Source organism: Pyxicephalus adspersus, chromosome 3 (genome assembly GCF_032062135.1).
Source record: "Pyxicephalus adspersus chromosome 3, UCB_Pads_2.0, whole genome shotgun sequence".
Lineage (NCBI taxonomy): Eukaryota > Metazoa > Chordata > Amphibia > Anura > Pyxicephalidae > Pyxicephalus > Pyxicephalus adspersus.
This window is the reverse complement of record NC_092860.1, coordinates 89,744,714-89,761,435: the sequence shown is the minus strand read 5'-3', so window position 1 is coordinate 89,761,435 and position 16,722 is coordinate 89,744,714. Positions and strand designations below refer to the sequence as shown.

General features: G+C 36.1%; 1 protein-coding gene across 2 annotated transcripts in view; it reads left to right on the top strand.

Annotated features, from left to right (window-relative positions):
• The window catches only part of PPP3CA (protein phosphatase 3 catalytic subunit alpha), a 152,530-nt gene that overhangs the window by 99,443 nt on the left and 36,365 nt on the right, over window positions 1-16,722 (top strand). For both annotated transcript variants that reach the window (XM_072405627.1, XM_072405628.1), the window contains exons 4-6: window positions 2,204-2,315; window positions 4,028-4,173; window positions 6,615-6,754. In XM_072405627.1, the coding sequence (XP_072261728.1) occupies window positions 2,204-2,315; window positions 4,028-4,173; window positions 6,615-6,754 (398 nt within the window). The remainder of the gene's footprint in view (window positions 1-2,203; window positions 2,316-4,027; window positions 4,174-6,614; window positions 6,755-16,722) is intronic.

Genomic DNA, 16,722 nt, shown 5'->3' with positions numbered 1-16,722 from the left:
TTTTTATTTCATGTTGTGTGGTGTTTTTGTACTGTAAAAACCATTTAAAAGCAGATTACATTGTTTAGCTATCAATTCTTAGCTATCAATTCTTTTGGGCACCAGTTCACAAAAAAAGATATTGTTGAATTTGAGGGAGTGCAGAGAAGGGCAACTAAACTAATAAAAGGAATGGAGAAACTCCGCTAAGATGAGAGATTAGCGGAACAGAATCAATTCTTTCTTGGGAAAAGACATTTAGGGGGGAAATGATCACCCTGTATAAATATATAATCAGTCCATATAGAGAACTCTTTTCCCAATTATTCACTTTAGGATCGTTAGAAAGGACAAGAGGGCATCTGGAGGAAAAGCTCCAGATAAGGAAGGGATTCTTCACTGTAAGGTCTGTGAAAATGTGGAATCGGCTCCCTTATGAAGTAGTTTCAGGAACTACTATAGATTGCTTTAGGAAAAAGCTGGATGCTTTTCTAGAAGCACAGAATATAACTGGATAAAAGCTTTAAAGTAAAGATAACTGAGACTGTTGATCCATGGAACATCCGATTGCCTCATGGAATCAGGACAGAATTTTTTCCCCTGTTGGAGCAAATTGAACCAGGGTTTTTTTTTTGCCTTCCTCTGGATCAACTATGTCAATAAAGTTTTTATCTGGGATATGTTTATTTCCCTAGTGGTTAAACTTGGTGAACTTATGTCTTTTTTTCAACCTGAGTAACTATGTAACTATATATATATATTTGGCCAGATTCTAAATTGCATGCTTAAGCTCGGATCATAGAAATCTACATTTCAAATATTAAGAAGAATCAAAAAGTGGTGCATCACAAATTTTTTTTGATTCATACCTTATCTGTATGAAATTGTGTGCTCATTTCCCTTCTGAGATCAAATAGAAAGTGATGTCTTGCCAGTTACCAAGCTTTTCTGGTTGTTAGTACCAAAACATTGCTACCTCCATAGTTCTTTTAGAATACCAACACCTAAAGGTTTCTTAGAATCACCAACCTGAAATGATTGCATATTATTTCTATTCTTCTAAGTGTAATTCAAAGTTTGCTAAGGGCAAACCTTTTTTGGGTAAATTCATTACAGGGTTTTTAGCAAACATAATTGCAAAATTTGCCATTTGAACTGGATCCCACACTTGTATTCCATTTATTTACAACTTCCTACAACTACTTTAAGGGATGGTTACATTCAATGTGGAAGAGGGATAGTAGTGCTTCATTTGTACATCATAATAGATGTTGAACTGGTGTTCCCGAGTGGAGACTCCTTTCTATTCATACTTCAAAATGAGACCCACAGTCAGTGACATCTGCTGGGTGTTATACAGTTTAGCCTTCTGCTCACCATTCAGACATGTGATCACATTAATTAGTGCATTAATTGACTTTGTGATGCTGAGATGTTATGTGACCAAAGGTTGTCAATTATTGAAGAATGTAAAACTGTAAAATGTGATCTGCTCATTTATCAAAGAAGCTGAAGAATACAGATAATTTAATATGATTCTTTAGGGTTTGTTTAGGTTAATCAATATTAATTACACTGAGAAACAGTCATCTTGTATTGCTCATGAAGTTCTCGGTCATTTACAAGTCATTCCTTACAGTGCACTGTTTTTAGCGTATAGATGTAAAATGTAAAAATATATGTAACAATAATATTAATGAATACTTAATTTGCGATCTCAAAATTTATGGGTATGTGGGTTAAGTAACCTAATATTGAAGAAGTTGGTTTTCTTTGTTTTTACACTTTGAACATGTTAAGATGGTAGTCACTAAGCAATAAGTTTGTTGTTTGGATGATGACGGACACAGGGACCAGGTAACAGGGTTTTGGATGAATCCCAAAACTAATTTATTAAGCACTGACCAATATTCCACATATATGGCTGTTTAGTCACAGTATGTAATTATCCATTTCTCTTTAGGTGTTTAGTTTAAAATACTACAGTTTCTAGACATATTACATGATTGAATATATATTTCTGTTTGATTCCTAAAAAATCTATAAATGGATAAATTGCAATTAGCCCAGTACTATAAACAACAGGATTTTGTCCATATTTTTATACTGATGGATTATTTCCACCTAACTGTTATATTTTTAATTAGCTGTTAAAAGTTTGAAAAACAAAAGGGTTTAGTAAAAATGAGTTGCCATTATTAATGAAACTGTGTTTCTTTTTCAGTGTGTGCTGTACTTGTGGGCCTTGAAAATTCTGTATCCCAAAACTCTGTTTTTACTCCGCGGGAATCATGAATGTAGACATCTAACAGAGTATTTTACCTTCAAACAAGAATGTAGGTATACCTTACTCTTTCATTTCAGGTGTTCATGTTCTACAGGAAAAGGTTTCTAGTTAGAGACATGCCAGTGAGTCCCTGTAGGATACGGGGACATCAGTCATTCCAGCTCCTAGCTACATACAGTACACAGTATATGTCCATTTTAGTATAGCGCATTTTACCTTTAGGCTAACAGACAAATGGTAATTAGTTAGTTTTATGATTCACCTCATTATTAAAAAAAATATTTCTATATGATACTCTCTTCAAGATTACCAGTTATATATCTTAATGTTACTGATGACATTGGGTTTATGGATTGTGTTGCTCTTAGGCATATATGGATGTTCATTCCTGTATATGAAAGTTGTCTTATAGCAAACTAGAGTCCTTGTGTGTTATACACTCACTTGGCAGTTCACCAAACTACATGATAATAAATCTGGTGTGAATGATCCCTTAGACAATATAACACTGTAGTATAGTTGTATTCGTTTTTCAACCAGACAGTAATTGTATCTTTATGAAACATGTATGTCTTTTGACACCTACCTGAACTTTTGGTTCTGGTTATGTTAAAGAAATACGGTTGAAAGGATTTAGGCTTTATGACATGTAGTAATATCCTGCTAGATGAAGTAGCCATAAGAAGATGGCTACACCGCAGTCATAAACCAACAATACTAAGGTAGGCTGTGACATTAAAATGAAGCTCAAATGGTACTTAGGGGGCTAAAGTGTGCCACGAAAGTAACCCACACACCATTACACTACCACCATAAGCCTTAACCAGTATTACAAGGCAGGATGGGTCCATGCCTTCATGTTGGTAATGTTAAATTCTGAACCTACCATCTGAATCCTGCGGCAGCAATCAGGACTTTTCAGACCAGGCAATGTTTTTCCAATTTTCTGTTGTCCAATTTTGGTGACCCTCTTAGATTGTCTTGGCAATGCCTACATGCCTAAATGCATTGAGTTGCTGCCATGTGATTGGCAATTAGATATGTGAATTGTCAAGCAGTTGAACGGGTGTGCCTAATAAAATGCCCAGTAAGTATTTAACAGGTGTATTTATTAATTGGAAAGATCAATGTTTTGAAGAGTGGATAAAGCACTGTTTTGCAAAAAAAAGCCAGATTACTTTAAACATACATCTAACATTTGTACCTGTGTATATAATGTTATAATGTAATGTTCAAAACAGGTCTGCAATGAACCATTCTCATTCAGTAAAATGCATTGTAAAGCAACAGAATTATTTCAGTTTAGGCCAGCAAGTTGATTTCTGTCACTCACAATTTATGTGTGCATGAGAGACTGGGCTCATATCAGAATCACCTGAAATCTCTTTGCATCAAAGCATGCCTGCTAGAAAAATAGTATCATTAACATCTAGCCTAAAATGGTTGTTGCCTGGTGGTCCCATGAGCTTTGACCAAGGTCAAAGTGATGTCAGAACTCTCAATCTGCAAAAAATAGATATAGGTTACCTCCCGGGAACTATCATTTCCAGAAGCTGGATAGCAATGGTAGCCGTTTTACTTCCTTATTAAGACTCCTTTAAATTCTTACACTTCTTTTGCAGCTGCAGTTTAGCACAACATTTAAACACGGAGCAGTACTTCACAATCTGTGACTGCTTGATACAGAAAAACAATATCATTTTGCTGTGATGCTTGCTTTGCTTGTGAAAATGTATTGTAATTTCTTCCTGTCATTGAAAGGTAAAATAAAATATTCAGAAAGGGTGTATGATGCCTGCATGGATGCCTTTGACTGCCTTCCTTTGGCTGCTCTGATGAACCAACAGTTCCTATGTGTACACGGTGGCTTATCTCCGGAAATCGGCAATTTAGATGACATTAGAAAAGTAAGTGCTGATGAAAGTATAGTGTCAGAATACCATGCTTTTGTTCTGTTTTATAATGTATGTGGGACTGGAGATGCTGTGTCTTAAGATCTGGGTAAACCTTTACTGGGAGAGTGAATGTTGCTGTACCTGCTGGCATGATTTAGTGCAATAAGTTCTGCCACCTGAATGTGTTTCTAATGTAAACTCTACACGCTGGCAATGTAAAACACAGTTGGAAGGGCTATAAAAGCCAGCTTTATATGTGCATATGCCCATATATTTAGTAAAGAAGTAAATTTCAGCATGTGGTAAGACACATATAGTCACATGGATCAAAGATACACAAGATATCCCTTTAAAAAGGGGAGCTATGAGTCCAAAGTTAGTTGCAAAGATATCATATAGTATCAGTACATTTCACAGTTAATATTCCTCAGGAGAGGAATTATGAGTGAGATATATAGCAGAAAGTCAATGTATACATGTACACATATCAATATGTTACACAGGGGTACCAGTACATGTAGTCCCTGGGTTACATACGAGATAGGGACTGTAGGTTTGTTCTTAAGTTGAATTTGTATGTAAGTCGGAACAGGTACATTATTTTGATAAATTCAGTTAGGACAGATGTTTGTCTCAACATATTATTAGGCAGTATGGTGTCAGTTACTGTATAAAATTCTCACTGTGAGTTAATCACAAACAAAGCAAAAACAAAAAAAATCTTTATGGAGCCTAGACATTCATTAACTTCTGGAGCAAGCTGTGCTTTGATATGCAAAAAGAAACAATTGCAGAGTTTGTCTTGGTTAATAAAGAGTTACAAGATGTTGCAGAAGAGCTCAGTCCTTAAGATCACTCACAACCTCAGGTGTGTTTAGCAAAAGATTTCTTCTGCAAAGTCATGCAAACCGCCCCAGCCCCCTCCTCCCTATCAAGCATCTGTCCTGCACACGAGCTTGCAGGGAAGCCCCATTCATATCTAGGACTTGTCCATATGTTGGATGTCCTTAACTAGGGGACTACCTGTATGACAAATTGATAGATACATGCTGACATTTACAGATGTTTAATGTTTGATAAATATTAACAATCAATTTAGGTAAACTTTTAATAACGTTTATTACACTCATCCAGAATCAAGGAAAGGATAAAACGATTCTAATATCAATAAATTATCTAGAGGCCAAAGACTGTTTCTCATCATTCATTGTGTAACCAGTTTGTTTGCCACCAGCCGGAATTGGCTGTTAATAGCCACCATATTGACATCTAGTCTCTGACTTTTTTTATTGCGTATTTACTACACAAACATTTCATTGCATCCTTTTTTTTTCCTGCTGGAAACCGCACCTTAATCAAATGTAAATGAATGTACCACCGCATTGCTACTCATTGTTATTCTTACTCTGGGATTCCATGCCTAATTGCATATTTACTTGGAGTTATTAACTTTTTTTTTAAAAAATGTGCAGTTGGTAATAAGACTGTCCCTGGCAATTGTGAACATAATCTGCATATTTATCAACACGCATTATTTCATTCCAGAGTATTTCAGTTACAAAACCATGAATAATTTAGGAACCTAAAATAAGTTTAGAAATCCAGCTTAGTATTGCATATTTTATGATCTGTATTTGAAGTTGAATCTACGAATGCATCTTTTTTAATGAAAGTTTTCTTCTTTTTAATTGAATGTCAGAGCGATGAAATATCACTTCATTCCTTTCAAATAATATTAAGCCCTAGGCTAAAATTTCACTGTTTCAATGCTAAATTATTTACGTTTCATTCTGCTTCCTGGCTGAGTTAGAGATGTATAAATCAAGGTGACAAGTAAACTGTACCTTATTGTAGGTTTTCTGTAGCCTCTGAGGTCCTAGGTGCTTTGAAAGGAACATTTTTTGCTATGCAATGGTTACCAGAAGTAGTAGGGACCTAAGTTGAGGGACCTTAGGCTGTTGGTAATTAATAAAGACAACAATTTTTGTAGGTGCATCCAGCTTTAAAATCACACAGGTGGGCTGTAAATATAGGTAGGAAAATATATTCTCTACTTTTTTGTTAAACATTTTTTGTACTATTTTTGGAAAAACTTTTGTCCTTTTACCTTTTAGCTTACCTTTAGGATACAACTCTGTTTAAAAAGTAGATTTATTAGTTACATTATTGCCTTGACTACTTTGTGTTAGATGAGCATGGCCAAGGTATCTTCTTTTTTCATCTGGTAAGGGCCTTTGTTATGGACAAAAGAATGGACATATTGTGTCTAGTTAAGATAAGATTGGAAAATCCCTGTTCTGTAAGACATCAGACTAGTGTGTGGTTTAATCAGGAACAAAGTTATTGACAACCTCTTTACCTGTTCCCTATTTATATGACATATGTCATATTTAATAGGATGTATTATAACCACTTTTTGACATCTAATTGCTGTTTTTTTTTGTTTTTTTCAGTTAGATCGCTTTAAAGAACCCCCAGCATACGGGCCCATGTGTGATATTTTGTGGTCAGATCCTTTGGAAGACTTTGGTAATGAGAAAAACCAAGAAACATTTACTCACAACACAGTTAGAGGGTGCTCATACTTTTACAGGTGAGGAATTTGACTAAAATACTATATAAATAGATTAAATACTTTTGTAACAGTACAAAAAGCCCAAAATAATCTACTTGGAGTGGTATTGAATGGACACCCCCAGCACCTAATTCTTCCTGTAGGAGAAGCAGTCTCCAAATCCTTGTTTGATGCATGCAATTGAAAGCTGTGAGTCTGTCAATCCCCAGACATTCTCTGTTGGAAAATCAATCACTGCCATTAAAAATAGTTCTAGCAGATATTGAAGTGATCCATAATGAAACTAGCATAGTTCCACATTCCCTATTTCAAATACTATATTGTCAAAAAAATTGTGTAAGGGATTTTAGGACTTTTAAGGCACAAAGAATTATATATACTTTTCACAGTTTTTCAAATAGTTTATGACATTTGGTCAACATCAATAAAGTTCAAAATGATTACAAAAACATCCTTCTGTATCACTCATTCACGTCATAAGTGTATGAGTGTCCTCGACATGTTTTGTGGATATAACCACTTCTTCAGGAGGGATACAGATATTTATCAAAAGAACCCAAGAACCAAAAAGATGAAACTCCCTTCACAGAAATTTTGGCTGGAAGTCACACAGAGAGACTTAGAGGGAAAGCTGCAGGAGCAGACATCTCAAAGGCAACAGCCTTTTTTAACGCTCTCAATAAGAGGTAACCATGTGTATAACCGCATCTTGTTCTGCCATATACTGAGTTCACTCAGCGGCTTGCAGGATATGGCAGAACAAGATGCGGCTATACACGTGGGAAAAAAAAAGGACGTTCATACACGTATGACCTAAATGAGTGATACAGAAAGATGTTTTTGTAATCAGTTTGGGTTTTAATGATGTTTTGTGGTAAAGTTGTTTTTAACAAATGAAAATGTTGACCAAATGGCATGAATTATTTGAAAAACTGTGAAAAGTATATATAATTCCTTGTGCCTTAAAAGTCTCATCAAAGTCCCTCACACAGTTTTTTTGACATTTTGGTACTGCCATTGAAAACACATAAGCCAGGTAGACTCTCCACCAGAGAATGTTTGGTGAATATTGGATTCACTGCTTTTTAAATAGCCCAATACGCTTTCCAGTGGTCAAATCAATAATGACAGAGGATATGGAGCTTAATAGACCTCCAAATAATTTAATGCTTCCTTGTGTAGCTGTTTTTAAGGCCCAGGAAATAAAGAAATCGTTTTATAATAAGTGGTCCCCTTGATATTTGGTAGGGTGCTCTGTAAACACCCAGCAAACTTTGCTGAGCACTTTAGCTGTACACTTATTTACACAACCAGGACCTTGAGTGTCTTCACTGCCTTTCCTGTTAACAGATGGAGCTTTTACAATTGCTAACCACCCACTTCCGGTGCTTTTTTTCCATAGCACACATCATATTGGTGTGCATTAAAATCAGTGATGAGTTTGCCTTGTTCATATTTTGAGATTGTGTGGGACAATGCAGCCTAGTCCTGTGGGTGTAAACAAGCCCTGAGAGTTGCTTTTATTCTGTTGTTCTTGTCCAAGGCATATTGTAGTGAAAGTACTTGCATACACCAAGGTCCATTACTACAATTTTGACTGACACATATTGTAATTTTTAGTTGTAACTTGAAAAAGGGTTGGCTTTTGTGCAATCTACATGGTTTTGGCTTTTGGTCCTCATGTTCCCATGTATAGTAGAAAATATTGGCATGGAGGGCTGTTGATGCTGTAATCAGTGAATGTTTATTGCAGCACTGCCAAGCGTTGTAATGTGAATCTGTGGCCATGTCATGCACACTAAATATTTACATATTCTGAACAAGCAGTAAAAACACTTAAACAAAAGCCCTCATTTATTTCTGTATTGACAAACCAGCAAATGCTTCTAAGCTGTTAGAAACTGACTGAAAAATGAATAACTTTACTGCACAAGCAGTTAGGGAGTTCAGGGGATTACTTTTTACTGCTGTTTTATATTATTTAAATAGCTTGTTGTCCACTGTCTGGGCACTTTTTAAATGTGATTATAAACTAAGCAGTATATTGACTTGTTAGGCAGAGGCTTACCGAAAGCTCTTGTGCTGTACTTTTCTTCAATTCAGGATTATAACAGCCAATAAACCATGGTAACCACTTTAATAATTTATCTATCTTTGGTGGTTTCAGGGCATTTTGTCACTGGAACAGTCTGTTTAGTTCTACATATTCTAATAAGACAAATATATCTTACAATGTCACATTTATAGGGATCTCAGTACATAAGTACATCAGTTTCATTTTATTTTAGGCCTAAATTACATTTAATATACTTTATGCTGCTAACAGTGGGCTAAAGAAGGGCCTTGGGCTGTAATGATGTAATGAATCTGCACTTGAGCTCCTCCATATTCTCTTTGAAATATTTATGTTAGGAAAATAACTGTTCATGTAGTTCTAAAAGAAATAGAGTTTAGGTTTAAAAGTTTAGGTTTAAGGTATAGGAGACACAAATTAATGACATCCTGTATTTAATAATAAATCTTTACATGTATTTGTTAAATGCAACCCGAATTTAACATGGTATTAGTGTTCTACAGTCCCTGTAACACAGAACATAGCAGAAGCAGCATAAAAATCCATGTTTATTGCCACGGCAGTGTAGACTGAAGGGGGAACCTGCACTCACGTGGGATACTTGCGTCACATATGCTAGGAGGCTGTGGGCTGCTGTTTATGCTCATGCCCAATTTCAGGGGCTTTCCTAATATGTAAAAGAAAAACAAAGTGCTGGATCTCACACATTCACAGTGAGATCAGCAATTTATTTTTTTACATTTTAAGGAAGACACATCACCAGATCTTGCTCCTGTGCAGTGCAAGTTCGGTGATGTGAAGAAGAACCTGGAAGAAAGAATGATGAAAGATGACCACATTCACTGTTCTGTCCAGCACCCGAGAGAAGCTGAGACCACACAGGATTCACAGGTCTCCGTTTCAGTGATGGTGTTTTTTTTTTGTTTTTATCCCCCCCCCCCCTGTAAAAGTTCAGCTTTAATTGTTGCTGGGCGTCATAGCTCTTGATAGTGGGTGTCATATGGCCAGGAACTCTGTAAGTAAAATAAGGAAAGGGATGCAAATCTAAGGGCCAGGATTCCTAATTTAGGGCAGATTACAATGGCAATCTTCCAAGGTTTGGCTAATAGGAAGACACACTTAAATAGCCACAGGCAGGGTATAAACAACGCAACAGTTTAAACAGGTGGAAAGTAGCAGGCTCATGCAAGCAGGCTGAGGAGTAGTAGACATGGCTGATAGACAGGGGGGACAGGGAAAGAGTGCAACGAAAAGTCAGCACAGCAAGTAAGGGTGAACAAGCATGCAGGATTGGTTCCAGTAAACGTCCATTCATATCTAACATTGTTTTAAAACCGTAACATAGTGCCAAATCTCTTGTATGCTTTAGGTAAATTGGTAAAAGATACTACCGTGTTTCCCCGATTTTAGGACATCCCCATTAAGTAAGCCACCCCCGATTTTTAAAAAAAAAAATAAGACATCCCCTGAAAATAAGACCCAGGGCATATTTTGGCATTTCAAAAAATATAAGAGAGTGCCTTATAATCGGGGAAACAGGGTAGCTATAAAAGATCTAGGGTAGCAGCCTTTACTGACCTCATCCTATGTATGACCGTTGTCTGGCTGTAATTGTGATCATCTTACTAGGTTGCATTTGTAACTCACCTGGAACAGATCAGAAGAGTCAGAACACCTAATCTGCATACTTATTTTAGGTCAGCCATTTAAAAAACATTATGGTGAGATGATCAGCCCTAGAGCTACGATCAAGACAGCAGCCTCCATATTCCTTTTATGACAAGTGTCATGATTTTGCTAGCATAAAAATACCTATTTTCAGACACTGGAGACAATTACGCTTTTTCTATGTGTGCTACATCTTGTTCAGCTTTTACAAGATACTTTTCCATCAATGCTTGAACATTGTTAATATGTTTAACACAATTACAGCTACAACTACAGCAGATCTGTTCCTTTTTTCCAAGCCTTTGCAAGCATACCAATGTGGTGTAGGATTTGTGATACTGCATCTTGTTGCTTTGTAAAATATTACAGATTAACACCTCAGTATCTTCTAGTAGGAATTGCTTGATTTTCATGGTGCTCCTTGCTAGATAGAGTTGATAAAGCTGTAGCTAGATAGGTCACTGCTCCCCATGTAGAAATGGATACTTGAATGTGAGTGGAGCAGCAGCTGTTATCTTTATCTTTCTGTCAGTGTTTATCTGTAGCTCAAGAGACACTTTTAGGGTTAGATACTAAGCATGTTCTATTTTAAAAACCAGCTAGTAAAAGTTACCTTTTTATTAACTACCTCTTTTCACACCCATGTTTCCTTTTTTTCCAGTACTGTAAATGTCACTGGCAAAGCAGGATTTGGAAACTCTTTATCTCCTACTCATGCCTAAAGTATATATTGGCTTGCAGTAGGCAACTTGTTTACATTGACTGAAACTGAGATTTCTGCTATTTTTCTAATTACAGCTAGCTTAAGTAATGGCGGTGACACAAACTGCTATCATCCTATTCTCTTAGAGTCTTGCTCTTCTTATCGGATTGTCTTCTCCAATAAAACAGATTTATCGGCTTGTCAATCACGTAGGATGATATTACAGTGTAAAGATTGTCAGGCAGAAGGAAGGTTTAATGAGAGGAAATAGGCCAAAATGTAAAGGCACAAAGTGCAGACTGAAGTTTTACTACAAGACGTAAGACAAGGTCAAAAAGTACAAGAGATGCAGGAGACAGTCAGGAATTTTTCTCCATGAAATTATTGAAGATTATGAAGCAGTTTAAAATTGCTCTGTGTGTGGCAAGATAAAGCAGTTTTGAATGACCCAGTGTGTATGGCATGAACAACTTTACTGAATGAGAACGGGACATATGGTGCTAGCCAGGCCAGTTAATTCTTTTGCATGTCATAACACATGGTGCAAACTTGCATCCATAAGAAAGGAGATCCCCGCATTGGGGATGAAGGTAAATATTTAACACTTCTGGCTACTTAATTTTTTGGAGGCAAGGTTTTTTTTTTCTTTTGGTCAGTGTAAATAGCCATATGTAACAGTTACCATCTGTATAGAGTAGCTCTCACCTCAGGGACATTATATGTCCTTTAATATTACCATAAATGCAAGTGGAAAACAAATTATTAGACAAATTCTAATGAGGTTCATGCTTAATCTGACTGCACTAGTATATATTTTCTTACATTTTCACAAAAACATTTCTTTTGATCAGAGAACATACACTTTTTTTCATTTTCCTTGTTCCTGGCAACTATGAGAGAAGATGTCTCTGCTAATTTGCTTATTTGCTTTGAAGAAAACACTTTCCTTCTCTTCGGGATTAACCTGATATGCAGTTTTCAGAGCTGAATCACTTAATACATCTATTTTTTTTTGGGTGCAGAAAAGGGCCACCCAGCAGCCAGAGTAGAAAAACTGGGCTAACTAGACATGGAAAGATAACAAACCTAAACAACTGCTTGATAAATTGATAAGGCATTTTTCTATTAATTAAGAATCCCTTGACAATTTGTACAATACCTATTCGGCAGCAGTTTTTAAAATGTTAAAGGAGTTTTTCTGCTTCAGAAATACATTTTATTCCAGAATACACATAGGTTCCCCAAACCCTTTATAATCCACCATCTTTATTTTATTTTGATTGTAATGGTCAAGCTGGAGATACAATATGAAATTCACAAATGACTGAAAACATAGAACACTAACGTGCAAATTAAAAGCATAATAACAATACAAACAAAAATGTCAACTAAAAAATTTTAGGGTATAGAAAAATGCAAATACCGTATCAGTATTGTGGAAACCATGACCAGATGGCAACAATTTTAACATGTTATAAAATAAACAAAGAAAAAGAGGGTGGGGGGGGGGTCAATAACAATCTTATTCCAAGTACCACCTAGAGAAATGCTACAACAGATTCTAATAACATAGAAAAGCCAGACTGACTATAATGCCATGGAAAAAAAAGTTAAATCAAAAAACAGTTTCCCTCTTATCTAGAGAATTCTCCAGGTTTTCATAGAATATGTTGTTTACAGTTTTCTGGATCCATTTACAGCCATGCGTAATCAGCTGCGAACCACACATTTTACCCTTATTACCACAATGCTATGTGCATAATGAGATTTCCTTATGGGTACTTTATCAGTTTTGTTAAGCCATCCTTAGCTGGACATACACTGTGCAATATTTTGATCAATCAGACCACTGAGTCAATGATATCCTTTAATTGTTTAAAACAATCTTATTTACAGTTGAATTTTGGACAGAGTTTTGATTGAGATTTAGTAAAATTTTATACAAAGAGCATAAATCATTCTTTAGTCTCTCATAGAATGCTTTAGTGTGCCCTTTGGATATGAAGATATAGGAATATGACATAGCCATGCCTTCTAAAAGGGTGCAGCAGCCTTGTCTGTAATGTTTTATGTAGCTGACTAGTAAAAGACATGTTGGGTAATACTGCCCTCTAGCTAAAACATGGAACTCTATGCATCTAACAACCATATGGCACAAAGTTGTAAAGTTGTTTAGTTCAGGAAAACGATTTAAAAGTGGCATTACACTAGTGTAGCTTTCCAAAAGTTTATAAAAAATATATTGCAAATGTTTACATGAACTACGTTTTACAAACAATTTGTAAACAGAGTTATTAAAAGTTACATTTACATATATCCTTGTATTGTGAAAGGCTTGTTTCCTTTCATACACTAAAAAGGGTTACATTTAGAATAATAAAGCATTTTCAGAATGGTGAGCATTTTTTCTAAAACTTTTGATAGCGCCTTTCTTTTTTATGGATACGCTGCCCAGTTATCTCCATCAATGCAACATTTTTTAAAGAAATCCAACCAGTTGCAATTTTAACTGGCAGTTCCAATGAAATTTAAAAACTATACCAGTATTCAGTTGGTTCATTACTCCTGCCTAGGCCTGGTTACCTATGTGTAAATGTTGAGTTTTTAATGTGTCAGTCTTGATTTTTAGACTTTTTACAACAATGTGACTTTCAATTTAATTGTACTTTTTAAAAAAATGATATCTCTTTTTTTTAACCATATCTCATAGAGGACACACAGGTGCAAAAGCAATAAACAAACACTTTTTTCTAAGCGGTCCCTTGAGACCTAGTTGTCCCTATTGGGAACCACCTTTTTTCTGTTCCACAACAGATAAAATGATGTCAGGCTGTCAATTACAGCCTGATCATTAAAGACATGTACATGTTTTTCAGACTGCTTAGACTAGTGTTTCTCAACCAGGGTTCTGTGGATACCCTAAGGTTCCTCCAGAGATTAGTTATGGGCAATGAGCAATTTCTGCCTTCCAGGTCAATTTAAACTGACACCAATTTTTTGGGCTAATTGTAAGGGTGGCATTCTTCTCACTGTCCAGCAATGTAGGGGATATTCTTCCCACTGACCATCACACAACTGTACTGTGAGCTGTGGATATAGTATTTATAGAAGGAGCTCCGTAAGACATGAAAGTTATTTTAAGGGTTCCCCCCATGTTAAAAAGTAACACTGGCTTAGACTGTGAATTTTACATATTATTGGAGCAGATTAAGGGAGTAATAGAGGTTGTTGCTGGTGAGGTATATGGTAAATGGCACATGTTGTTGTGCCATGCATATTAAAAGCACATTGACCCTGCTAAAAAATCTTGTAAGCTGATCTTTGTGTGCTCCCAGCCCCTGCTGGCAATAACCAGTTATCATTATTAACAGTTATGTTCTGTGTACAAGAGAAAACATCATTCCAATGTCACAGAGAATATGAGTGTATGTGTTTTGTAGATTTGGTACTTTTTCTCTTCATTGGTGATAATGTTGCACTTCCATGGTTAGGTAACATAAGGGTGATCAGGTTTTTCTTTTTACCTGGTGGTTCTGCCATCCTGTCCTAGGGTGACATGCTTGTCACCATAGGACAGGATGGCAGAACCACCAGGTAAAAAGAAAAACCTGAAAACGAATCCATCCACACATCTAAGAATGGATCATCTGCAAAATGTAAAATGTTTTTGTTTTAGGATTTGCTTTATTTGTATTTATATAGCACAGACATATTATGCAGTGCTTTAAAGAGGGGCTCACAATCTAATATACCCCATCAAAGTTAAAAAAGAAAGATCGTGGTCCCCAGTCATGAATGAGAAAATAAAAACCTATTCTAATATCCAGGGTGGCAATCCTTCAAATGACTTCCAGATAAACCAAATTACATTGTTTTCTAAATAGATCACTTTGTCTATCAGGCGATTAAAAATTAGTTGTGCAAGAGGTTACGTAAGTATCAATTTCACTGTTCTCTAAAAAATTATTCTGCTACAATAGGGCCGAAAAAGCAGCATTTGTAGCTCAGCTCTATGCTATCCAAGTCACCTGCTGTTTTAACACTACAGGATAAGAATATAACGATCCTGGCAGTAATGAAATAAAAAGGTCTTTTGTAAACAGTTGTGTTTAGAATTCTATTTAAATTTGCATTTGACAATTTAATTTCGGAAAGCTTTAATGCATGTCTTTGTTCCGAAAGCTGTTATTCATCTCTCTGTAAGATTTGCTTTCCAAGCAATTTGATACAGGAGATTTTAACTTTTAAAGAACTCCGCTAAGTATGGTTTTATCTAAAATAGACACAAAGCATGATCAAGTTCACTTGTTTAAAAAAATAGTTTTATGGAAAATAAAAATATACACCTGCTGAACTGTGAAATACAATCAAAGGTGCATACAGTTTGGTGTAGTTTACCTACTCAGACCTTTAGTCTGTCATTCAAACATTGCTGTGGTGTATTAGTCTACCTCACTCCTATTTGTTGTTGAAACCCCTACTGAAACCAATTCCTAAATACACCCAAAGTAAAATCCTTGCTGGGGTTTATGCCTCCTTTTGGAGGTTTAATGTAACCCTTTGGCCAGGGTAAAAAAAAGTAAAACTCTGGCTAATTCTGTATAGCTGTCTCCTCCCAAACATTGCCGACTTGACTGTGCCCACAGGAGTACTCATATGCAGATGGCTACCTTGGTCATCAGCTGTCATTTGAGCAACCCACCATAGCAATGACTAATAATAATACTAATATTACATAAAAAATCAACAATTAACTTTTTGAAAAGTTAAAATTTACTTTAAATATGATTTCTGATATAAAAATCTGGGAAAGAGTATAAAATATTAGGGGCCCTGTAATGTACTGTGTGGATTCTCTCTGATGTCTTTGATTAAGTAAAACATACAGTTTTTATCTTACTTTGAGGGACACAGCAATTTATATTTATAAATAATGGGATTTACTGCGAACTGCAGGACATTGGCCTTTAGGTACAAATAACTTAAGGACTATAACTTCCCCTATAACAATTCTGGCCAACTTTGCTTAGTGTCCTCAAGAAGAATTAAAATCTTGTATCCATTATCATTACATTTCATTTCTGCATTCCCCATTTCCTTGCAACTACCAGAATTCTCTGTGAAGCATTCGAGTTGTAGTCCTGACAGCCTTGACTACTGTGCATATACTCTAAGGATTGGCATTCTCAGGATCCCAGTATATGCACGGAAGGTACAGCCATATACCCAAGACATAAAATCATGTTCTTGGAGTTTACTAAGGGTAACACTCCCTCCCTTTTTGGTATAAATATAAATATTGTAGTTCCTTTTAATACTGCCATATACAACTCAGCAGAATGGTTATATGAAGGGTTATAACTTATAGGGCCTTCAGTTTTGATACTTAGCCTCTGATTCATCAATAAAATCCGCGCTCGCTGGAAGCGCGAAAGTACGTGCGGCCAGCGATCGCGGTTTACCGCGGTCCGGACTCGAGTGTGCGCGTACACTCGCCTCACTGCCAGCCGGATTCCTGCCTTCATAATAATGAGCAATAGG